The sequence below is a fragment of the Phacochoerus africanus genome, chromosome 5 (genome assembly GCF_016906955.1).
Source record: "Phacochoerus africanus isolate WHEZ1 chromosome 5, ROS_Pafr_v1, whole genome shotgun sequence".
Lineage (NCBI taxonomy): Eukaryota > Metazoa > Chordata > Mammalia > Artiodactyla > Suidae > Phacochoerus > Phacochoerus africanus.
The window spans coordinates 45,051,422-45,077,731 of record NC_062548.1 but is presented as its reverse complement, the minus strand read 5'-3'; the positions used below and the strand labels follow the sequence as shown (position 1 = coordinate 45,077,731).

Sequence of the window (26,310 nt, the reverse complement as noted above, 5' to 3'; positions counted from 1 at the left end):
GTTTGATTCCTGACCTCACTCATGGGGTTAAAGGATCTGGCACTGCCATGAGCTGTGGTGTAGGTCGCAGAGGCAACTCGGATCTGGCTCGGATCTGTGGCTGTGGCAGCTGCAGCTCCAATTCAACCCCTAGTCTAGAAACTTCCATATGCTGCAGGTGTGGCCCTAAAAAAAAACGCCAAAAAAAAAAAAGATTGAACCTAAGTTGCTCAGAAAGGAATTATTCCTACTTTTCAAGACTGTCATATGAGGTGTTTATTCCTCCATCCCGAATTACGAATTACGCTGAGTGTTTACTCTTCGGCAGGCACTGTGCCAGGCTGGGCTAGGGTGGTGAACAAAGCAGATGTGGCCTCCGTCAGCCTGTCGTCAGGGATCGTCAGCATCTCCAGTCACTTACTACGGAAACTCAACTAGCAGTTACTGACGACGTTGACTACAAGTACCTAAGTCTATTTCCCTTTTTTTTTTTTTGGCCTTTTGCTTATCATCATTCCACATAGTGAGGAAGTGCTCTTGCCCCTTTATTTTTCTTCACGTACTTTGTGAAAATTTACTCCTTGCCAAGTGACTCTAGTCTGTCCAGTGGAGCTCAAAACTCGCAGCAATAACTGGGCTAGAGGGAGATGTGAATGCAAAGACTGGTCAGACCCTCCCGGCGTTGTTCTGTCCCGCCTTTCAGCAGATCCGCTGCATTAGCTCACCAGGCAACTGCAGCACCCCGGGTGTTCTCACTCACTGCTCCATCTCAGGACGGCTCTGACAACATGCACCAAATTGATTCCCTGGGAGTTCCCATCGTGGCGCAGTGGTTAACGAATCCAACTAGGAACCATGAGGTTGCGGGTTCGATCCCTGCCCTTGCTCAGTGGGTTAACGATCCGGCGTTGCCGTGAGCTGTGGTGTAGGTTGCAGACGCGGCTCGGATCCCACGTTGCTGTGGCTCTGGCGTAGGCTGGCGGCTACAGCTCCGATTAGACCCCTAGCCTGGGAACCTCCCATATGCCGCAGGAGCGGCCCAAGAAATGGCAAAAAGACAAAAAAAAAAAATTGATTCCCTGATTTATCCAACGTACAGACCTTCAACAAACTTCAGGGAGCCCTTCAAGTCAAGGCGTCGACTCTTTCCTTTGTGCCTCTGCTTAACGCAGTTTGAAAAGCTCTCCTGTGGCTGGTGGATCATGTATGACTGTGTGCTGCATTTACATGCAAATACAACTGTACTGTGCTACTCAAACAGATAAAATGCAATTTTCCCTTTAATGAGAAGTGTTATTTTCTAAATTCAACTGAGGATGGATCAGGATACAGACAAAATTTTACTCCAGCTGGTTTTTACTTTCCAAACATGAACAAAATTATAAAACTCCCCTGCCAAACTGAATCTGGCTTTGTTGGGGTTTAACTTACCAACCTCACAGCTGCAAGGACATTAATAATTCTTCCATCAAGACTGTGTCCATTTGCAACAATGTCACCCAGAGAGTAATAATCAGAAGACTCTTTAACTGGTAAGTATATCAAAGAAAGTAACTTGGTGTCCACTTCATAACTGGAACAAACTTTCATCCTTGAGTGATTCTCACTGAGCAACAGCTTACAATGGCTAAATTGCAAACACACACACAAAAAGTTAATATCAAACCATTTTCTACCAGAAAAATACTTTAAGGTTCACAGTTAAATTTTGGTTGTAATTTAAACTACATTTAAAAAAAACTAGCTTAAGGAAATTTAGGAGTTCCCATCATGGCTCAGCAGAAACAAAATCTGACTAGTATCCATGAGGGCGCAACTTCAATCCCTGGCCCCACTCGGTGGGTCAAGGATCTGGTGTTGCTGTGCCTGTGGTGTAGGCCGGCAGCTGCAGCTCCGCTTCGACTCCTGGCCTGGGAACCTCCATATGCCATAGATGTGGCCCTAAAAAGACCAAAAAGAAAAAAAAGAAAAAAAGAAAAATTATCCTTTTCACTCTTAGAAACATTGTAGGAACAACATCGTATGAGATTTCTTTGTCTGAATGGTTTTGAGGGCCAATTTGTGCCCAAGTTCTAAACACAGTAGTTGTCTGATCTGGCCCCACACTCTGGGTTTCTGCTTCCCTCTCTGTAAAGGGGTGTGGAAGTACCCTAAAATACAGTGCGGGTGGTCATTCCCACCTCGGGCATGACTGCCCTGCTCGAGCCCTAAATCAAGGCCTGTGCTTTCCTTCCTTGCGCGGTGCCCTGCGCGGACCAGCTGCCCAAAGTTCACACACTGAGCACAAGGGGCTCTGCCTTCCAGCCACTCTGCTGCCCAGTGTCCTCTGTGGAGCCTGGGCAGCCCTCTCATCCAGGCCCCCACTTCCTTCCCCTGCTGCTCTTTAGGTGTGCGCCTCATCAGCTCTCGCCCTGTCCCCTTGTCTCCTAAGCTTCGTTCCCCTAGAGTCATCCTCCTCAGGCAGCCAAAGCACACGTGTGAAGCTGTGATTTCCGTGCTCAGAGACCTCCTGGGCTAGCCGTCAGCAAAGAGGGAGGTTGGACGGCTGAAGCTGTCTGTGAAGAGAAGCTGCTGCTCCCTCAAGCTTCTCCTCCTGCCGTTCCCCTGCCCATAGTCCAGCCACTTCAGATGACTAGGCTACGAAACTGCCATTTTAGAGAAAAAACTGTCAAACATCCACAGTTCCATACAGTCCAAACTACGATGACTGTTCTGGAAAAGGCTGGAGGTTTCATGCTGTTCCATCTGCCAAGAATGCACCTCCCACCCTTCATTCACGCACTCATTCCGTAAACGCTCTGTGTGCCAGACCCCGGTCGAGGCACGGGGAAACAGGGGCGAGGCAGACAGACAAGACCGGTGCTCTCACGGAGTTTGTAGGCATGAGAGGGAGACAGACGAGAACAATTAATCAGATAATCCCAGACTGTAGCCAGGGCCTTGATGGTACACATAACGCTGTGTCTATGATGAGGTCCTGGTACTGGGGACTGGAAGGGCAACTACAGACAGGAGATGAGGAGGATTGAAGGAGGTGACTTTGAGCTGAAACTGCGATGAGAAGCGCAAACATTCAAAGCAAAGGAGACTGCTCCATGCAGAGGGAAGTGGACGTGCAATGCTGTGAGTGCAGAATGAGCCCAGGGTTCACAAAGGGGAGGTAGTTCCATGCGGCGGCAGAGAAACGAGGTCAGAAAAACGGGGTGCAGGTGCACATGTAGTCGAGACTGTGGTGCCCACCCAGAGCCCTCTACCAGCCTCACATCTCTCAGCCAGAACCACCTCTCAGCGCACCCCCCACCCCCCCGCCCCGAGTCAGGGGTGGGCTTCAGCCAATGACTTGCAAATACTGGCTAGGAAAGCCCAGGCCCTCCTGGGCGGGGTGGGGGCACCACTGTGAGGGAGCCCTTTTGCCCTTTTGCTCAGGCTGGGCCGGGGCTCCAGCAGAGCCTGCCTCCTCGAGCAGCACCCCACAACGCTCTCCATCCACCATCATGGGCAGGAAGCCTCCGCTAGGCTCTGGCTCCCCAGGACCTGAACTAAGACAGGCAGGCAGGGAAGAGACTTAAACCTGACATGAAAAAGCAGCTAAGTGACTTCCAAGATGTAGCTTTTCTTCTCATGGTCCAGATTTAATGTGACTAGACTCAAAGTTTTGTAAATTTAAGTATGAAAATCAAAGTAATAAAAACAAAGTCATTTTTTCACGTGATCCCGTATCAAGTGAACTATTCCGTATCAAAGACAAACACTGTGATGTGAGGAAGAATAAGACTCCTAGTTTTCAAATGGGAAGTATGCACCTTTAGGAAGCTCTCTGCTCAGCGGACACACAAAAACTTCTTAGTAACGGCCATTCTGGCACAAAGACTGTTAACTCTGCGCTGGGTTTACCTAGGAGTTGCAGGGCTGAACTTTTCTTCTCTTTCCAAGTCCTTTATCTGGATCAAGGGGTTTTCAATTATCACTAAAATAGATGGGGAAATATGTTATTACAAAAAAGTAACAGGATAAATTTTAAAACCAAGTATACATAACAGCAAATATTACAGTGTTATTTCCAATTTTGAGTTGGTATCATACAGCCTTCACAATCATTTTCTTGTAGCACGGTGAGCAATGGAATCCTGGGGTATGACCGTCAATTTGCTCTCAGATGACATTTCTTGGTTTTGTTTTGTTTTGTTGTCTTTTTAGGGCTGCACCTGCAGCATATGGAGGTCCCCAGGCTAGGGTTCAAATCAGTCTACAGCTGCTGACCTACACCATAGCTCACAGCAACGCCGGATCCTTAACCCACTGATCGAGGCCAGGGATTGAATCCACATCCTCATGGATACTAGTCAGGTTCCTTAGCCACTGACCCCAGACAGGAATTCCATCAGATGACATTTCTTTTTTTTTTGTCTTTTTTTTTTTTTGCTATTTCTTGGGCCGCTCTCTCGGCATATGGAGGTTTCCAGGCTAGGGGTCGAATCGGAGCTGTAGCCACCGGCCTATGCCAGAGCCACAGCAACGCGGGATCCGAGCCGCGTCTGCAACCTACACCACAGCTCACGGCAACGCCGGATCATTAACCCACTGAGCAGGGGCAGGGATCGAACCCGCAACCTCATGGTTCCTAGTCGGATTCGTTAACCACTGCGCCACGATGGGAACTCCAGATGACATTTCTTATACTTTGTGTTTAAATCCCAGCCTGTGACCCACACTAATGTTACTTTATCAATTAGTTACACTGAAAATGCCCTCATATAAAACAAACGCTTTAATTGATTTTTCATTGATTTTTCAACTGTCCTCAGAAAACAATCGTGGTAGAAAGAGCAATGCCTAATCTGGGCCTTGATTTGAGCTCCACAGTTTATCAGCCTTATGATCTAACATTTTAGAGTTTCTTTTTCCTTACGGTCTATGTTGGACTTTCTCGTGGTCTACTGGGCTAATTCCTCACACAACTATCCCATTATTATTCCTTTTTCCAAATGAAGACTTTGAAGGTCACAGAGGTTAAATGACTTTCCCACGGTGCTCTATCTAGAACATAGTGGGGCTAGATTTAGAACTGTTCTGATGCAAAAATCTGTGATCTTTTGACTCCAGCACACTAAAATCCAATTTACTTTTATAAGCATCGACAACTTTACATTTTTAAATCCCTTATCCCATTCACCCTAACAACTGTCAACCTAGGACATATTTTAATACCAAAATATGTCTTTAGCTCTATGTAACTAACGTTCTAGCAATCATCCAAGGACTATTTCCGCTTGTACTTGGCCCTGTGACGTTTGCAAAGTTTTTGGCCTTCCTAGTCCATGTGTTCAATTACCTTGTTAGTCAATGAGAGAGACACTACGCATAACCCTGCAAGTTAAAATGGGTGGGTGCTGAGTGAGTAGTAGGGTAACAGGCTGTGTGATACGCAGGGTTGGAGAAGAGGAGTTGAACTGTCTGTGTCGCTCTTTGCCTTCTTTTTTCTGCCATGGAACAGAGCTGGTACACGAGCTTTCCTGTTTCCTGTATGAGACTAGAGCTGTCATCTACTGAGGGACTAAATTCTACATTTCATACCAGGTACATTATCTCATTTAATATAGGGTATTAATTCACAGTTGAGGCCCAACAGGACTAAGAAATTATCTCAAAGCCACAATATAAATAAATGTTAGCACTTGGATTTGAATCCAGATTTATCTGTTTTCAAAGTCTTATTCTTTTTCATTTATTATTCTACACTGTACCATCAGAGCGATACTAGGGTGGTTTGAGGATACAAAAGATTTGGTATTTTATACTAAAAGTAAAGTTTCTTAAAAATCCCATTACAATTCAAATATCATCTTTTATCAAAATCTATTTAGCCACATTTTTGTATGTTTCCAGAAAGATAAATGATTAGAGCCACAATAGGGAATGATGCAAAATGAAAGAGAAATAAAGCAAAAATCATAGCACTACCCAGTAAAAATATGTGACTATCACATTTGTTTGTTTCAATGAAATGCTGAAGGCCTTGGGTTATAGTCTTAACACTTGACTTTTTTCTGGTAAGGTTCTTAAGAATAGGAATTGCGTCTAATTTCATTTGGACTCCTTCAGTGTAGCTACCACAAACACATCATGGGAATAAGACTGTAAGAAAAATGGTTTAAGAATCAGTGACAACTCACCACATGCGCCAACTCTAAAGCTGTCAGAAAGGGCTCTGATGTAGTCTTCATTGCCCCAGGATGCTACGTTTACAAAATGGGCTGCTGAATCACGAATGGTGAAACTGAAAGTGTACCTTTCTGATCCAATATCTAAGGGAAAATCAATGTTTTTGTTTTTCAAATAAAAATGTTTAATTTTGAACGAATATGATTACTATGATAAAAAACACTCACACATGGTGTAAAATATTATTCAGATATGAATACTATAATAAGTTATGCTTTTATGAATTTCAAAGCTGCCAAAGTAGATGACTCACCTCGCGGCTGACCCCTCTGCTCCCTTTCCCCAGTTATCTCTATGTTCGGAGGGAAACGACACATAGGTTTGAGCCATGTACAGATATGAGCTTAGAGTCTCCATTTCTCTCTTACAATTGTTATAAACTACGTCATAATTCAGATCTAAATTATTTCAAATTGAATAAATGTGCTCTATTAAAAGACACCACTAGGGGTCAGCAAGTACTTTTCTTCCCAAAATAAAATTTCTTTATTGCTTTTGCTAATTAAAAAAGTAATACAGGAGTTCCTGTCGTGGCACAGCAGAAATGAATCCGACTGGGAACCATGAGGTACCAGCTACGGTAGTAGCACAAAAAACAGACGCATGGATCAATAGAAGAGAACAGAAAGCCCAGAAATAAACCCACTAACTATGATCAATTCATCGACAATGGAGGCAAAAATATCCAACAGAGAAAAGACCACCTCTTCAACAAGTGGTGCTGGGACACCAGACAGCGCTATGTTATGTTAGAACATTCGCTAATATCCTACGGAAAAATAGACTTTAAACGGATTAAGGACCTAAATGTAAGACCAGATATCAAAAACCTCTTAGAGAAGAAAAAAACAGGGAGAACACTCTCTGACATAGGTCGTGGCAATATTTTAGTGGCTCTATCTCCTAAAAAAAGGAAATAAAAGCAAAAATAAACAAATGGAACCCAATTAAGTTTTTGCACAACAAAGAAAACCATCAACAAAATGAAAAATCACCTACCGAATGTGAGAAATTATTTGTAAAAGATATGACCGATAAGGGGTTAATAGCCAATACAAATATATAGATAGATAGCTCATACAACTCAAAAACATCAAAAAACAAACCACCTAATCAAAAAATGGGCAGGAGCTGTTCCTGTTGTAGCTCAGTGGGTTAAGAACCTGACTCGTATCCATGAGAATGTGGGTTTGATTCCTGGCCTTGCTCACCGGGTTAAGGATCCGGTGCTGCAGTGACCTGTGGTGTAGGTCGGATCCCGAATCGCTGTGGCTGTGGTGGAGGCCAGCAGCTGCAGCTCTGATTCGACCCCTGGCCTGGGAACTTTCATCTGCTGCATGTGCGGTCCTAAAAAGGAAAAATAAAAAAAGAGGCAGAAGAACTGACTAGGTATTTTTCCAAAGAGGAAATGCAGCTGACAAACAGGCACGTGGAAAGTTGCTCGATATCGTGCTCATCACCAGGGAAGTGCAAATCAAAACCAACTTGGTGTCACCTCAGATTTTCAAAAAGATCACAAACAGCAAATGTTAGCGAGGATGTGGAGAAAGGGAACCTTTGTGCACTGTCCGTGGGAATGTAAACGAATGCAGCCGCCACGGAAAACGGTATCGAGGTTTCTCAAACAAATGAAAATCGAACTCCCATATGGCCCAGCAATTCTACTTCTGGGTATATATAGGAAAAAAGCAAAACACTAATTTGAAAAGATACACGCAACCCGATGTTCACAGCAGCATTATTTACAATAGCCAAGACGTGCAAGCAACTTAAGCATCCATCAACAAATCCAGCAAGAGGACATGGGTTCAATCCCTGGCCTCGCTCAGTGGGTTAAGGATCCCACATTGCCATGGTGTAGGTCACAGATACAGCTTGGATCCTGCGTTGCTGTGGCTGTGGCACAGGCCAGTGGCTACAGCTCTGATTCAACCCCTAGCCTGGGAACCTCCATATGTTGTGGGTGCGGCCCTAAAAAGACCAAAAAAAAAAAAAAAACCCAAAACCAAAAAATGAATGGATAAAGAAGATGTGATACTCACACACACACACACACACACACACACACACAGAGGAATATTACTTGGCTATAAAAAAGGATTTTTTTTGCCATCTACATCCGCATGGATAGACTTGGAGGGCATTACACTAAGTGAAATAAGTTATACAGGAAAGACAAAAACTACATGATATCACACTTACATGAGGAATCTAAAAAATACAACAAACTAGTGGATATAACAAAAAACAAGCAGACAGATACAGAGAACAAACTAGTGGTTACCAATGGGGAGGCAACAAAAGGTACAAACTATTAGGTATAAAATAAGCTACAGGGATAAATACAACACAGAGAATACAGCAAATATTTTATAATAACTATAAATGGGGTATAAACTTTAAAAATTGTGAATCACTATATTGTACACCTTTAACATATATATATCTTTTTTTTTTTTTTGTGCGTTCTGTCTTATTAGGGCCGTGGCGGCATATAGAGGTTCCCAGGCTAGGGGTCCAATCAGAGCTGTAGCTGCCAGCCTATGCCACAGCCACAGCAACGCAAGATCCGAGCCGCATCTGTGACCTACACCACAGCTCAAGGCAACGCTGGATCCTTCACCCACTGCGCAAAGCCAGGGAATCAAACCCGCAACCTCATGGTTCCTAGTTGGTTTCGTTTCCGTTGCGCCACGATGGGAACTCCTTTTTTGCTTTTTAGGGCCACACATGGAGCACATGGAAGTTCCCAGGCTGGGGCCTACACCCCAGCAACAGCAACACCAGAGCCAAGCTGCATCTGTGAATTAACACCACAGCTTGCAGCACCCCTAGATCCTTAACCCACTGAGCGAGGCCAGGGATCAAACCTCTATCTTCACGGAGACTACATAAGGCTCTTAATCTGCTGAGCCACAGTGAGAACTCCTGTAACTTACACAATATTATGTATCAACTATACATCAATTAAATAAAAATTTTAGAAAGTAATACAGGAATTCCCACTGTGGCACAGCAGTTTAAGGATCTGGCATTGTCTCTGTGGCAGCTCAGGTCACTGCTGAGGTGCAGGTTCTATCTCTGGCCCCTCACAGTGGGTTAAAGCCAGAAAGCACATCTCCAAAAAAGGAATACTATACATGTAATTATAAAAATAGTAGTCAAATGTTACAGAAATGGTCCCTTACCTGCACAGTCTGATAGGTTAACATTGTATTTCATCACTGTAATTTTAGCAAATATTTAAGTATGACATTTTTCTAATTTGCATATTTTAAGTTATTCCTTTTACAGCTTACAAAACATATGCAGAACTTTTTAACCTATTCAAATGATAATTCTGATCTAAATTACGGTGAAGGAAAGTAAAGAGACAAACACGTATGAGTGGGAGATGACATCTTTGTTACCTCAAAAATGACAACAAAATATATAAAATAAGACAAAAACAAAAATGCCTATCGCTCTACCATGAGTCAGTTAACAGCCACAATTACTCAGGTGATTCTAATAAATCTCCTGTCAAAATTATTGGCTGGCGGACTAGAGCTCTGATTCCCTCAAGCTGTGCCCAAACACTTAACCCTTTAATAAAAAGCACTGACACTTTAAAAGCTAATAATAGCCACTTGCTACTTCTGGCATTTTATATGGTACCTCTGAGGGTAAACTCCAGAAGTGTGAAGGTCAATTGATTTTTAAAGTCCAATTTTCATTTCGAATTATGTTTCCATAGTCCTAAACTCTTTTTTTTCTTTTTTTTTTTTTGTCTTTTTGCCATTTCTTGGGCCGCTCCCACAGCATATGGAGGTTCCCAGGCTACGGGTCGAATCGGAGCTGAAGCCGCTGGTCTACGCCAGAACCACAGCAACTCAGGATCCGAGCCTCATCTACAACCTACACCACAGCTCACGGCAACGCCGGATCCTTAACCCACTGAGCAAGGCCAAGGATCGAACCCACAACCTCATGGTTCCTAGTTGGATTCGTTCCCGCTGCGCCATGACAGGAACTCCCATAGTCCTAAAACTCTTGTTCAGTTGCTTGTATGAACCACTGTATTTTCCAGATATGAAAGACGATTTTCTTCACTAAATTGTCAGGCTGTGTGAGTAAATACATAGATGCTGCTGCCACTCGTCTCTCGCTCGACACTGTCACAACACATCCCTGCTGGAGAACCCTCGTCCCTGCCACTCCGTCTTCTGTGAGGTTTACCTGTGCACTGGCAGCTCTGAGGCTGATATTGACAGTCAATATGGAGTTCTTACTGTGTGCCACACACCCTTACCCTTATGAGCTTTATTTAATTCCCATCCAGCTTTATCTCCCCCGATTTCACAGCTGTACCTGGGACAGATCTCAGATGACACAATGACTGAGCCCAGGCAAGCGAGCTCCAAGCCTGTCCTCCCGATATGATACTCTGATCTCTGGGGATGATGAGACCTTTACCCTGGGTCTTACAGAGCTGAGGTGCTCAGTAGACACATGCCAATGCACAGTAACGAGCTGACCGGTTTACCTAGCTCTCTTAGTACTATTACACAGCCGCTAAAATTATGTTTGAGAAACAGCAAATAAAATCATTAAAATGATTTTAATGCCCTTGAGTACTTTACCATGCAACAGCGAACAAGGCCATTGCTCTTAAGGAGTTAAAAAGCCATGAGAAATTTAATCACTTAAATATACTTTGTTGTAGTGATAAGCCATAGTTGATGAAAAGTGAAGCAAAGAGTTAAATAGAACTCAGCTTTTTCTGTCTGGAAAGCCTTTGACATCTGTTTTTCCAATAACTATGCCGATTATTTTCTGAAAAACAAAAAGGTTATAGAAGACAAATATTAAACACAGATGTAGATGGTAAATTTAATTTCATGGACTTGATATATTTTACTGGCTCTAACAAACATTTTTTAGTAGGAATCATTTAAATGTCTTTATTCCAGACAAACATCTAAAAGAATTTCATAAATGTTCGATTCTACAGGAAATAGCACAAAGTAATAAGACAGTTAACTGCTATTACAATCATTTAATACTTAGTGTGTTTCTACTTTACTTTCAATCACTAGGTGGAGCACAGTAACTGCCCTATGCTATCAATCCTTACTGAATTCATTCAAAGCACATGTGTCATACAATTTAATTTGCCATGGTCTTCAAAGCTCTCTTTTATATAGAGTTTTCTAACGATCCACATAAAACTGCTTAGCTTCTTAATCCAAACAAGCTGGACAGTAATAAAAATTAGACTGTAACAAAACTTGCATACTGCTATTAATAAATCTAAACTCTAAAGTCCTAGATCTTAAACCTTAAAGACATTAACATGTTCTTAAAATGTTTAATGTTCTCTTTAGTGACCAACAAAGAAAAATTAAATATTTTAAAAGTGTTTTAAGAAATAGGAGTTCTCGTTGTGGTGCTGAGGAAACGAATCCAACTAGTAACCATGAGATTGTGGGTTCGATCCCTGGCCTCACTCAGTGGGTTAAGGATCCGGCGTTGCCGTGAGCTGTGGTGTAGGTCGCAGACGCGGCTCGGAACCCGAGTTGCTGTGGCTCTGGTGTCGGCTGGCAGCTGTAGTTCCAATTAGACCCCTAGCCGGGAACCTCCATATGCCATGGGTGCAACTCTTAAAAAAAAAAAAAAAAGAAAGAAAGAAAGAAAAATAACTACCTTTTTCTGATAGGGGAACTTATATCACTAATTCTAGCAACTGATTTTAACCTTGCAATAATCTATAACTTTTAAAGAACATTCACGCTCATCTTAGCTGAGCTATTAGCTAGCTAGTCTGATTACATTTAGACACATTGCTATTATTTCTTTAAATTCCATATGCATTCAGATCTCACTGAATTTTGGTGAGGAAACAATAAATGGAAACATTGAGTAAAATTTCCTAAACAAAGAGACAATTGACAAATAGTTAAACTTTCAAAAAAAACAGCAATAATTTTTTTTCTTTTTAGGGCTGCACCTACAGCATATGGAAGTTCCCAGGCTAGGGGTCAATTCGGAGCTACAGCTGCTGGTCTATACCACAGCCACAGCAATTCGGGATCCGAGCCACTACTGTGACCTGCGCCGCAGCCTGTAGACACGCCAGATCCTTAACCCACTAAGCAAGGGGCCAGGGATCAAACCTGCATCCTAATGGATATTAACTGGGTTCTTAACCTGCTGAGCCACAATGGGAGCTCAAAAAAAGGCAATACTTATTTTTAACATTAATAAACTTTCAATTGCAAAATACTAAAGTCGTGTAAATGTATCGCATTTCAAGAAATCTGGTTTGCAAACTCCAAACGTAAACAGCAGACTGCTCCACACAGGAAAGTTAAAGGAGTATGATAATTGCTTTACTATAACTTCTTCATCTTATAAGATAATTGCATCTAGACTTCTTTTAAGTAAATAATGATTTTGGCAATTCGAAATGATCGAATTCCCCTACAACCAGTCCCCCCAGAATGAATTTTCATATGATCAGAAATTTCAGAAATACACCTGTTATGGGAGTTCCCATCGTGGCGCAGAGAAAATGAATCCGACAAGTATCCATGAGGATGCAGATTCAATCCCTGGCCTAGCTCAGCAGGTCAGGGATCCAGTGTTGCCATGAGCTGAGGTATAGGTTGAAGCTGTGGCTTAGATCGCTCATTGCTATGGCTGTAGGCCAGCAGCTGCAGCTCTGATTTGACCGCTAGCCCGGGAACCTCCATATGCTGTGGGTGCGGCCCTAAAAAGGAAAGTAAGAAAGAAAGGAAGGAAAGAAGGAGGAAGGGTGAAGGGAGGTAAGAAAGGCACTTGTAATGTACCTTTACGTCATAAAAGCAGCATAATGGCAAGTACCTCAGTCTGTAACTTGGACAATTAGAGAATGAATAATTCTGAACAAAAATGTTTTAATTTTACAGTGCTAAATTTGAGTGGCTATTAAATATTAAAATAATACAAATAAACTTTTAGTCAAGACATGGAAACAACCTAAATTGTCTATCAAGAGATGAATTTTGCGGGGGCGGGGGGCGGTTAGAGCTGCATCCACAGCATATGGAAGTTCCCAGGCTAGAGGCTGAATCGGAGCTACAGCTGCCAGCCTACACCACAGCCACAGCAATGCAGGATCCAAGCTGCGTCCACAACCCATAGCACAGCTCACGTCAACACCAGATCCTTAACCCACTGAGCGAAGCCAGAGACCAAACCTGCGTCCTCATAGATACTAGTCAGATATAGCTTCCACTGAGCTATTACGGGAACTCCCAACAGATGGATTTTAAGATGAAGTGGTACATTTATACAATGGACTACTACTTAGCCGTAAAGAACAAAATCATACCATTTGCAGCAACATGGATACAGCCAGAGATTATCATACTAAGTGAAGTCAGAACGAGAAAGACAAATACCATATGATATCACTTACATGTGGAATCTAAAATATGGCACAAATGAACCTAACTATAAAACAAAAACAGACACACAGACATAGAGAACAGACTTGTGGTTGCCGGGGTGGGGGGCTGGGGAGTGGGACGGACTGGGAATTTGGGGTTAGTAGATGCAAACTATTACATTTAGAATGGATAAACAACAGGAACTATATTCAATCTCCTGGGATAAATTATGATGGACAATAATATAAATATAGGGATTCCCACTATGGCTCAGCAGTGACAAACCCAAATAGTATCCATGGGGATGGGGGTTTGATTCCTGGCCCCGCTCAGTGGGCTAAGGATCTGGTATTGCTATGAGCTGTGGTGTGGGTCACAGAGGCACGTCAGATCTGGTGTTACTACTGTGGCTGTGGCACAGGCCAGCAGCTGCAGCTCCAATTCAACCCCTGGCTGAGAACTTCCATGTGCCATGGATATGGCCCTAAAAAAAACAATATAAATATATAGATATATATGTATGACTGAGTCACTTTGCTATACAGCAGAAATTGGTACAACATTGTAAATCGACTATCTTTAATTTAAAAAAACAAACTTTTGATCACTTTTAACAACCTCTAGTCATATCTACAATCTCCTACTCTGTAGATAAAAGAAAGACTAATTTTCATTTAGCTGGCTCAAATAAGAAGTTTAGGAGTGCTTAATACCTAACAATCACACTAATGCAATGAGTTATCTGTATACTTGTTAATTATACAAGGACCTGTTGAATGAAGCAATAATGTTGACATAATGTAATATTACCACCTAAAGTTTCATTAGAAAACAGCTGAACCACTATACCTCTGAAACCTACCAGATTAGCCATATTTGGATGCAGATCTGAAAGTGCAGTGAAGTTCTTTGATACAATGGAGTTGGCCATTATTCGATCTGCATTTTAGAAAATATAATCATTCAAAGGTATAAATTAAATAATTGAAATAACCTTGAAAAATCCAAGATTGAAAAAATAACTTATTTAGGAACATACTAGATATTTTACTTATTCTTTCAGAAAAACTTTTTTAATTTTATGACTGTACCTGCAGCGTATGAAAGTTCCCAGGCCAAGGACTGAATCTGAGCCACAGCTACAACATACATCACAGCAGCTGCAGAAACGCTGGATCCTTTCACTGCCAGGCCTGGGATGGAACCCACTGCCCCACAGTGACCCAAGCCACTGCAGTCGGATTCTTTTTTCTTTTTTTCGTCTTTTTGCCTTTTCTATGGCCGCTCCCAAGGCATATGGAGGGGTACATATGGGGTAGGGGTAGAATTCTACCCCTAGAATTCTACTAGGGGTAGAATCGGAGCTATAGCCGCAGGCCTACACAGCAACGTGGAATCCGAGCTGTGTCTGCGACCTACACCACAGCTCACGGCAACGCCAGATCCTTAACCCACTGAGCAAGGCCAAGGATTGAACCCGCAACCTCATGGTTCCTAGTTGGATTCGTTAACCACTACGCCATGACGGGAACTCCCACTTTTTTTTTTAGTTTTGAATGATAAATTAGGCTTCAATTTTTAACTTTCCCTTTTTAAAAAAATAATTTAGCAATGTTTGAGCACTCTGCAAATTTAGTTTCAGATGAAAGGTGATTCAATGGGACATTGGCAGATTTAAATATTTATTACTATGGGAATTCCTGTTGTAGCTCAGCAGGTTAAGGACCTGACATCTCTGTGAGGGTACAGGTTCAATTCTTAGCCTCACTCACCAGGTTAAGGATCCAGTGTTGCCACAAGTTTTGACATGGGCCACAGCTGCAGCTCCTATTCGACCTCTGGCCTGGGAACTTGCATATGCCGCAGGTGCAGCCATAAAAAAGAAAAAAAACCTAAAATAATAAATATTTATTATTATAAGGCGTACTTTTAAAAACATAGCAAAACTCTATTGTAAATACCTCAAATCATGCATTTCATTGCATTGCATGTGGGCTATCTTACCACCTCACCTCTGGGTGGTAAGCTCCAGGAGGGCAGAGGTGGCAACTTACATATTTTTTGTGTACCTTTCAACGCTACCCTACATCTAAAAAGCACTCAATAAATATCAAATAAATGAAATGTCCCTCAGTATCATCACTAGAAAATGTTTCAGTGTAGTAACAACTGTCAACTATACCAAACCAGCAGATTTACCAGATTTCACCCCACACTCTTTACCAGTGAACACGCTCACCTGCAGGCTTCACTTTTAAGACATGTGCCATAACATGAGTTTCAGGATGACTGTGGGGTCAGTCAACAAGGCTTCTGAATTTCAGTGCCACTAAGTGTGGGACTTTAAGGCTTCTCCAAGGAGATAAAACCAAAACGCCTCCAGCTGAGATAAGAACTGCCAGACCCTTATCTAATCCCACCTGTCTCACTGTAATCGCTACCATGCCCCTAAGGACCTCTCCACCCCAGCAACCTGGCCCACGCCTTCCTGCCCCCCACTAGAAAAGGTACGTAGTCCACTCCTTACCCCCCCACAGGGGCAACACATGCCCCCAGCCAACCAGCAAGTGTATCAGAAGACCCCGTCCATACCCAGCCAACCAGCAGGTCAGCAGGTGTATGGCAAGACCACTCCTCGCACTCCTTCGTCTTTGGGCTATAAAAACAGACACGACCTTGGGCCCAGAGTCGGCTCTCCCTGATTAGCAGGAAGCCGGCCCACTGTGTTAACAGTGTCTCTTGACTCAATAAACTTATCTTTTCTATACCTTGCTTTTTTAAATCTGGAAAATTCTTTTTCCATCCATATGCAGAGACCACAACAGTTTGTAGTCAAATGTTCTGCCATTACTGAGATTTAATTTCCTCATCCATAAAATACGGATAATATCCACCTTTCAGAGTTGCTGTGAGAATTCAGAATCATGTTCAGAAAGTGCCTAGGCGCCTTATGTACCTATATAAGGCACCTACATAAGGTGTTCAGAGGGGCCTGACAGATAAGAACTCTGCTTTTCCTTCTTAGCCAGTGTAACAGTTCCTGCACTCACGCCCAAATAGACAACCAGAATTATGCACTGGTAACGTCCTACTCAGTATTTGCCCTAGGCTGATCTGGCTCACTACGGAATTTCAGTTTCTGAAATACCTGCCAAACCCTGACAGATTCATTCATTCATCCATCTACTCGACAAACTTTTACTGAGAGCCTATGAAGTGCTAGACGCTTGGGGATGGAAAGGATAAATTAATTATTCAGTAGCCAGGTTTTGCGTAAAAATACCATCTACCTACCCATTAAGTGAGTTCTCCAAATTTTTACGCCTTAACATCTCTTGGTAGTTTGCCTATCCACTTAGGGGCTAGAACATGAACTCTCTGAAGTTCCTTCACTTTCTACTCTTATTCAAAATATACGGTGATATATTTTAGTCTATCTACCAAAAAAACCCCAACAACTTGCTTCTCTACATGATTTTTTGAGAAATACAAAACTGACATGAAATAAAGAGCTCAGTATGTGATAGAGATTACACGATGCAGCAGCAACTACCATCCTTTCTACTTTCCAAAGGTATTTTAAGCATATGCCTCCTTTTCTCCAATGGCATCTCCTCAGCCCAAAGCTGTTATTCCTCATCTAGAGTTCGGCATTTACCTGGTTCTATACATAGTTTATTCATTTCACACTTGTGGGTTTAGTGTCTGATATGTATCAGGCCTTGAATTAGGATGGGGACGGGACCTAGATGCAAACTATTACATTTAGACTGGATCAACAGTAAGACCTCCTCAGAGCCTGCACTCCTAACTGTCACGGGGGTGCTGTCTTTCTCCCTCATTACAGGGTGGGGTCTGTGACACAGGGCTGTGCCGTATCTTGCCCCTGTGGTCTCCCCCCACAGTGCCTAGTTAGTGCCTCATGCAGAGCAGCTGCTGATTATTTGCTGACTAAATTAATGTCATAAATCAACCTGATTTGTAATTTGAGAATAATACTGTTAATTGTATAATCTTTTGAATAAATAGAATTTTAGTTTCCAGCTAATTTTACATTTCTATCCAGCATTTAAATTCTAGAAATCAATACAGTTTACATCCTGCTATTCTAAATAAACAGAACTTCCAGAGAGCTCAGCAATGATGGTCCTACAATTTCCTATTTCATCCTACAGACCTGTGCTGGGGCTGCGACAAAGAAGCTGACTTCCAAACACTCTGGCATTGTCCATAAGAAAACTGGCCCACGAGCCATCACACTGGACATCTCCCCGGCATGGAGACAGAAGGACAGAGAGACAGAAAGATGCATATTTTGCATTCAGATACCATTTCCCATAGTTTGTAACTTCCTGCCCGCTTCACACGGTTGTGCCTTAGGGATGAGACGTCGGGCACCGGGCAAACAGGGACTGCACACCCTGCGTGAAATGCGACTCTCCCCGCTCACCCCATCTTTTAAAATGATTCCAACTCCGTGACATTCTGCGGAACGCAAATCTCTAAGGACGGTACACAGCCCAGGTGCCAAGGGGGGAGAGGGGAGGTGGGCTGGGCCCTGGTCGGGGGTTTGCTCCGAACGCTCCTGGAAGCGCCTACCCGTGTCCCTGCGCGTCTGTCCGCCCACAGAACGTCCAGCACCAGCCTCAGCCCCGGCGGAAGCTAAGAGCAGTCTCTGGCCCGGATTCATGTTGAGTCCCTGCAGGACGAGGGTACATTCCGCATGGATCACACCTGCGCGTCTACACCGGCGTCCACACCCCCCCAGAGCTGTCCGTGTCCCCACGTGACTCCGCCCCCGGATTCGAACTGGAAGCGGCCGTCGTCGGCCCACTTCGCACTTGGGCGTGTCCGCGCACCCCCAACCCGCCAGCGGCCCCCCGCGTCCGGAGACCCCGGCGGCCCCAGCGAGCTCCGGACCGGCGGCCGGGATGCGGGCGGGCCTCGCCTCAGCCACTACCCGCCGAGCCCGCGGGCAGCCGGGAGGGAAGGCCGCCCCCGCCACGGACGCCCCGGCCCAGAGGCCCGCCCTGGGGAGGGACGAGAGCCCGCTTTCCGCCGCTCCCCGACTTCACGTCAAGCGCCCTCGCGGGCAGCTCCCCGGAGCGCCGTCCCAGCCCAGACGCTCCTCGCGCCCCGAGAGCGGCCCGCTTACACAGGCTCCACCCGCCTGCCCGCCTGAGTTCGGCTGCTTCTCCACAGAACGCTCGGCCCACAGCCACCGCCCAGTGAGGCCCACCGAGCGACCGCTGGCGCAGGCCCCGCCCCCGCCCCGACTCCACCCCCACCCTGACTCTGTCCCGCCCCCTGACCTCCGACTCCACCCACGGTCTGACTGCCCCGCCCCCTAATCTCCGGCTCCACCCACGGCCTCTGTCCCGCCCCTGACCTCCGACTCCACCCACAGCTTGACTGCCCCCACCCCTCGACCTGCGACTCCACCCACGCCGACTCTGCCCCGCCCCCTGACCTCCGACTTCACCCACAGCCTGACTGCCCACTCCTAGACCCCACTCCATCCTAGCCCCGAGTCTGTCCCGCCCCCAACCTCTGGCTCCACCCACCCCCTTACTCTGTCCCGGCCCCTGACCTCCGACTCCACCCACGGCCTGCTGCTCCACCCCTCGACCCTTGGCTCCACCCACGCCGACTCTGTCCCGCCCCCGACCTCCGATCCTACCCACTCCCTGACTCTGTGCCCCCCTTCGACTCCACCCACTCCCCGCCCTACATCCCGCCCCCGCGCCCTGATTCCGACTTGGGCCCTGCCCCATTCCTTCCAGTCCCTCTCAAGTCCAGGTCTTGAGGAGCGTGGCTTTGGGGAAACTGGGTGCGAGTGGTTCCCTTTTCTTTCCTGTCTCGGGGGCGAGCTGGTCCTTCAGACTCGAGGGCCGTCCGGGGTGGGAGTCCGGGGTGCTAAGAACCGGGCGCCAAGCAAGATGCTTGGGATCTTTTCCGCTGAAACACGGCAGAAATGCAGCAGAAGTGCTATGGAAAGTGCAGCAGCTGAATACACACACAGACGAGAAACCGGGGAAATCTGAAAAAGACTGGGCGTGTCTGCCTCAGTAACTTGATTGTGATCTCGGAAGAAGTTCTGACTGGGGAAAAGTGGATCAGGTGTAGTAGCCTCTCTGTACTATTTTTTATACAGCATCTGATGCTGTATCTCAATTGAAAGAAAAGTGCGTGGGACAAGGGAGGCTGCGGAGTTCTCTCACGGCTAAGCGGGAGGATCCGGCGTTGTCACTGCAGCGGCCGGGGTTGCTGCTCTGGTTTGACCCCTGGCCTGGGAAATTCCACATGCCACAGGTGCTGCTAAAATAACGCAAAAATTAAAAAGCTTTGAAAAAAGGGTTCATGATTGCTGATGAGGCTTTTATTTTTTATTTATTTATTTATTTTTTTGTCTTTTTGGCATTTCTTGGGCCGCTCCCGCGGCATATGGAGGTTCCCAGGCTAGTGGTCCAATCGGAGCTGTAGCCACCGGCCTACGCCAGAGCCACAGCAACATGGAATCCAAGCCGCGTCTGCAACCTACACCACAGCTCAAGGCAACGCTGGATCGTTAACCCACTGAGCAATGGCAGGGACCGAACCCGCAACCTCATGGTTCCTCGTAGGAGTCGTTAACCACTGCGCCACGACGGGAACTCCAGATGAGACTTTTAGAAGGGGAGCTGATTAGACGTTTAGAAGGGGAGTGGTGCTGGATGCAGACCCTCGTGGGTCATCTCTTGGGGAGTGTGAAGTAGGCCAGGTTGCTCGATCCATAATGCTATTTTCCCGATGTTTATATCATTTCCCGCACAGAGATATACGCTATGTGTATAATTTGATGTGCTAAATATTGGACTTAGGTAAACCTGACAAAACACTTGCCAGTGTTTTAATTACTACCATCTGCAAATCTTTTTAATCTAATGACTTACAATTTTTGTTCATAAGAGTACTAATCAGGGGCAAATAAGATCCCAAAACTAAATTCTTTAAATTTGTTAACAACTGGAGTTCCCCTAGTGGCGCAGCAGAAACAAATCCGAGTAGGAATCATGAGGTTGCAGGTTCAATCCTTGGCTTTGCTCAGTGGGTTAAGGATCCAGCGCTGCCGTGAGCTGTAGTGTAGGTCGAAGATGCGGCTCTGATCTGGCGTGGCTGGGGCTCTGGCGTCGACCTGCAGCAGCAGCTCCATTAGACCTCTAGCCTGGGAACCTCCACATGCCGCGGATGCGGCCCTGAAAGGACAACAAAAGACAAAAAAAATTGTTACCAACTGCTATCCACACGTAGCATTGTTTAAATTATTGAGCTTCTTTCTTTAAAAGGAAAATCCACTTTGGTACTTATTACACAACCATACACTACAAAAGAAAAATACAACATCACGGGCAAGTCTTACATTGGTATCAAAACATAGTTATTTTTCATCCTTTGTTACTTTGTAATTTCCCAAATAATAGTGGAAGCAAAATAAACTACCCGCATTTTCACCATTTAAAATTTAATAGTGGGAGTTCCCGTCCTGGCTCAGCAGTAACACACCCAACTAGTATCCATGAGGACACGGGTTCAATCTCTGGCCTCGCTCAGTGGGTTAAGGATCTGGCATTGCTGTAAGTTGTTGGTAGGTTGCAGATGAGGCTTGGATCTGGCATTCCTGTGGCTGTGGTGTAGGCCGGCGGCTGTAGCTCTGATTCGACCCCTAGCCTGGGAACCTCCATATGCCGCAGCAGCCCTAAAATGACAAAAATTAAAATAAAATTGAATAGTGAAAGCTTTAAAATGTTTTCCATATTCCTTTCCAGTCATTGTCTTTAAAAGAACATATCTTGGAGTTCCCATTGTGGCACATGGGAAACGGATCTGACTAGTACCCATGAGGATATGGGTTCGATCCCTGGCCTCCCTCAGTGAGTTAAGGATCCAGTGTTGCCTGTTGAGCTGTGGTGTAGGTTGCACGTGCAGCTCGGATCCCGTGTTGCTGTGGATGTAGTGCAGGCCAGCAGCTGCAGCTCCAATTCCACTCCCAGCCTGGAAACTTCCATATGCCGTGAGTGCGGCCCTAAAGAGAAAAAAAAAATCTTAATCTTTCTAAAAGAATGAACTGGCATTTTCAGTCGATTCTAAAGGGAAAAAAAAGATATAAAAATAGTTTGCATGCCTTTTTCATTTTTGCCTTACTGGGGGAATATGTTTTTAAATGTTTGTGTGCATTTTTTCATATTCTGGTAAATTCATTTTTGCTGAAAGCTACATAAGATTAAGCAAGCGTAGTCAGCCTCACCAGTACAGAACAGGTGTTTCTTACGACATGCTGCTTCAAAAGAGAAGCCTAAAAGAGGGGGACTGTTGGATATTCATAATGAAATTGGGACCCCCTCGGCGCATAAAGAATTCACTTCTATTCCTTATAGAAATTCTGTGAACCCGCTCTGATCTTAACAACAGAATTGGCTTGTCGACACCTTTTGGATGGGTGTGAGCAAAAGCGAGGACAGGGGATGCTAAACTTGCCACTCAATGGAGAAGCCACGTGAACAAAGGTCCCCACTGAAATGGCCTGTGTATCTGGCTAAAGAAAGGGCATAAGGCTACACCCGTCCCCTCCCGGAAGCATGCCAGCTGTCATACACCACTAGAGGCATGCCACAAAGGGTGACAGGGGAGACATGGAGTGATCCACTTTACACCTGCTAATCGGTAGGGGGAGATTGACAGTTTAATGACCTCCAAGGCCGCCTTTTATTTAGCCAAGGACAAAATAACTGTTCTAAAGTTCGTGCGCTGATGACAGGATCCCTCCCAAGAGCTGAAATGCTGACACTTCAGTTCCAGGTCTCCCTCCGCACTCTTCTGTCTGTCTGGGGACCAGCCAACATTTCCACGGGGTGTAGATGCACTGATGTTTACAGATATCGGTGTAAAGTTTTGCAGAAGGTTGTCTAAAGAAGGGGAGTGAAGTGACCCATGGATGGGGGTGCAGAGCTCAATGCGGAGATCAGGTCTGGGGGCAAAACGGAGCCGCTGGAGAGCTCACGCGGAGTGCATGAGAGGCAGAAATGGAAGAGACAGAGTCCAAAGGCCATCTGGGGGCTGGATTCAGAAGAACTGAAGGAGCATGAGACCACGAAGCAGAAGCGGCTCCGGAGCCTAAGGGCTGAGAACCCAGGAACGTGCCAGGCAAACTCCCAAGTCGGGGCGTGGGGAAGAACAAACCCCTCCTCGAGTCCGAGCGGTTCACACAACAAAAACTTCACACAACAAAAACTTTATTTGCTCCACGAGCAAAGCAACTGCAAGCGGAAACAAACACGGCCGATGAACGGAAATAAAAATCTCGGTTGAGGAGTTCCAGTCGTGGCGTAGTGGGAACAAGTCCGACTAGGAACCATGAGGTTGCGGGTTCGATCCCTGGCCTCGCGCAGTGGGTTAAGGATCCGGCGTTGCCCTGAGCTGTGGTGTAGTTTGCACACGCGGCTCGGATCTGGCTTGGCTGTGGCTGTGGTGTAGGCCGACAGCTGTAGCTCTGATTTGACTCCTAGCCTGGGACCCTCCATAGGCTGTGGGTGCGGCCCTAGAAAGAAAAAAAAATCCCGGTTGAACTACAAAGGGAATCTGGAAAACCCACTGAGAGCCTGATCCACGGGACATAAACTGAAGTGAGGAGAGGGGCTTGGAACGCACCATGGGTTATCGTGCCTCACAGAAACGGCGTTATTTCCAGCTTGAAGGTTTGTGATGACTCTGCCGCAAGCCAGTCTGGGGGCACCATTTTTCCCACCGAATGCACTCACTTCCTGTCGCTGTCTCACATTGTGGTAATTCTTGCAGTATTTCAAGCTTCTCTTTTTTTTGTTTGTTTGTTTTTTAGGGCCACTCCTGTGGCACATGGACGTTCCCAGGTTAGGGGTTGAATCAGAGCCACAGCCATGCAGGACCCGAGCCTCATCTGCAACCCACTCCACAGGCACGTTGGCCCACTGAGCAAGGCCAGGATCAAAGCCTGTCGGATTTCTTTCCGAGGTGCCACGATGGGACTCCCTAACCTATGTCATTATTGCATGTGTCACGGTGACCTGCAATCTGAGATCTTTGTTGTTGCTCCTACTACTTGCTAAAGGCTCAGGTGATGGTCAGCCTTTTTTACCCATTAAAAAAATTGTTTTGGCTTCTTCCAAGGCATGTGGAAGTTCCCAGGCCAGGGATCGAACCCGTGCCATAGCAGTGACAACATCAGATCTTTAACTGCTAGGCCACAAGGGAACTCCCCAGGCTTTGGTCTTTGTTTGGCTTATTTTACCTGTTTAGGGGTTTACTCAGAACTCAGTACCCATCTGCGTTGCTCACATGTTGTGCAAATGCTAAAGGAAGCAACAGAAACCGCAATTGCAAAAGACTTTTTTTTTTTTTTTTTTGCTTTTTTAGGGCCGCACCTGCAGCATATGGAATTTTCCAGGCTAGCACTCAAACTGGAGCTCCAGCTGCCGGCCTATACCACAGCCACAGAAACACCAGATCAGAGCCATGTCTGCAACCTACACCACAGCTCATGGTAACACCAGATCCTTAACCCACTGAGCAAGGCCAGGGATCGAACCCACGTCCTCATGGATGCTAGTCAGGTTTGCGAACTGCTGAGCCATGATGGGAGCTTCAGGTTCCTTCTAGTTCTCTCTTAGTTTGCTGGAATGATCTTAGAAGAGTTACTCAACTTGTCAAACATAAATGAACACGACTCCTCCTCCCCACTCCTTTTTTTTTGGTTGCATCTGTGACCAGAGCCACAGCAGTGACAACGCCAGATCCTTAACCCCAAGCCACCAGGGAACTCCTTCCTTTTTAAAAACTCGTAAAGATCATAGCTGGTGTAGTCATCCCTGTGACATAACAGATGGGAAATTACAGAGGCTTACATTCTCTCGAGAACGGTCACTAAAATGGGTTGCAGAATACTATAAGTGGTAATCCTGGCTGAGGCAGGCTATGAAAACAAGGTGAATTGGCCTTACATTCTCTTGTTCAACTCAACTTTCCCTAAATCAACCAGACTCTTATGACGCAGAAGCAGCAGGGAGTTGTCACAGCTTTTCTGGGGGCATCGGCATCCGTCCTTGTCAGAGCCCAGACGGAAAGGGCGATGCAGGGCCCTGAAGCCTCAGCAACACCCTCTGCATGTTACCAAGTTCCACACAGGGGACAACCACAGGTCATCGACGAGGAAATTCTTTCCCTTGAAAAGATGTCCTCACACTTTTTTTTTTTTTTAGGGCCACACCCATGGCATATGGAGGTTTCCAGACTAGAGGGTCCAATCTGAGCTATAGCCACCGGCATACACCACGGCCACAGCAACACCAGATCCGAGCCGGGTCTGAAACCTGCACCACAACTCACAGCAACGCCGGGATAACTTAACTCACTGAGCAAGGCCAGGGATCGAACCTGTGTCCTCGTGGATGCTAGTCAGATTCACTTCCGCTGAGCCATGATGGGAACTCCCCAGTCCTAATTTTTTTTTTTTTTTTGTCTTTTTGCCATTTCTTGGGCCGCTCCTGCGGCATATGGAGGTTCCCAGGCTAGGGGTCTAATCGGAGCTGTAGCTGCCAGCCTACGCCAGAGCCACAGCAACGGGGGATCCGAGCCGCGTCTCCAACCTACACCACAGCTCACGGCAACACCGGATCCTTAACCCACGGAGCAAGGCCAGGGACCGAACCCGCAACCTCATGGTTCCTAGTCGGATTCACTAACCACTGCGCCACTACGGGAACTCCCCCAGTCCTAATATTAACAATGGGAGTTATGAGAAGGCCTGGGGAGTAGGATGGGGAATGGATGAGAAACATCTAGCCCACAGGCAATGGAGTCATTCAAATTGAAAAAATGAGGAGTTCCTTTTGTGGCTCACAGGGTTAAAAACCCAACATAGTATCCAAGAGGATGTAGGTTTGATCCCTGGCTTCGCTCAGTGGGTTGAGGATCCAGGGTTGCCTTGGTTGGGTGAGTCGCAGAGGCTGCTCGGATCCCGCATGGCTGTGGCTGTGGTGTAGACCAGTAGCTACAGCTCCAATTCAGCCCCTAGACTGGGAACCTCCCTATGCCACAGGTACGGCCCTAAAAGGAAAAAAACGAAAATGAGCCTCCGAAACTGGATACGACTTCACAGCCCCCAGGATGGCCATGGATTAAGAGACAACATTAACAAGCGTCGGCAGGGAGGATGCAGAGAGATCAGAACCTTCCTGCACTGCTGGTGGGATGGAAAAGGTGCAGCTCCCGTGGAAAAGAGTCCGGTCGTCCCGCAAACAGTTCAACGCACAGTTACTGTCTGACCCGGCAATTCCACTCCTGCTTCTCTCTCCAAGAGAAATGGGAACATATGGCCACACAAAAAGTTGTGCATGATGGGAACTCTCTTGTGGCACAGCAGGTTAAAAATCTGGCATAGTCACTGTAGCAGCTCAAGTCACACCTGTGACGCAGGTTCAATCCTTGGCCCAGGAACTTCCACATGCCCTGGGCATGGAAAATTTCTGAACTAACATCCAGAAATCGGTGGCAGTTCTGCATACTCACAATGAGATATTAGAAAAGGAATATAAAAATACAATACCTTTTAAAATCACACCCCCCCAAAATTAAATACCTAGGAATAAACCTGACCAAGGAGGTAAAAGACTTATATGCTGCGAACTAT

General features: G+C 45.7%; 1 protein-coding gene across 8 annotated transcripts in view; it reads right to left on the bottom strand.

Moving 5' to 3' along the window:
* MEIOB (meiosis specific with OB-fold) overlaps positions 1-18,874 on the bottom strand; it is a 36,924-nt gene extending 18,050 nt beyond the window's left edge. For 5 of the 8 annotated variants that reach the window (XR_007135010.1, XM_047780927.1, XM_047780930.1 and 2 more), the window contains exons 1-7: positions 18,769-18,874; positions 18,213-18,312; positions 14,476-14,552; positions 10,959-11,016; positions 6,153-6,284; positions 3,874-3,946; positions 1,411-1,606 (exon numbers count right to left, since the gene is read on the bottom strand). Coding sequence is in view for 7 of the 8 variants with exons in the window: in XM_047780927.1 (XP_047636883.1) it covers positions 1,411-1,606; positions 3,874-3,946; positions 6,153-6,284; positions 10,959-11,016; positions 14,476-14,552; positions 18,213-18,303 (627 nt within the window). In the remaining variant the exon portion in view is untranslated. The other 3 variants (XM_047780934.1, XM_047780929.1, XM_047780935.1) reach the window with 3 other exon arrangements.
* Positions 18,875-26,310: the final 7,436 nt, after the last annotated feature.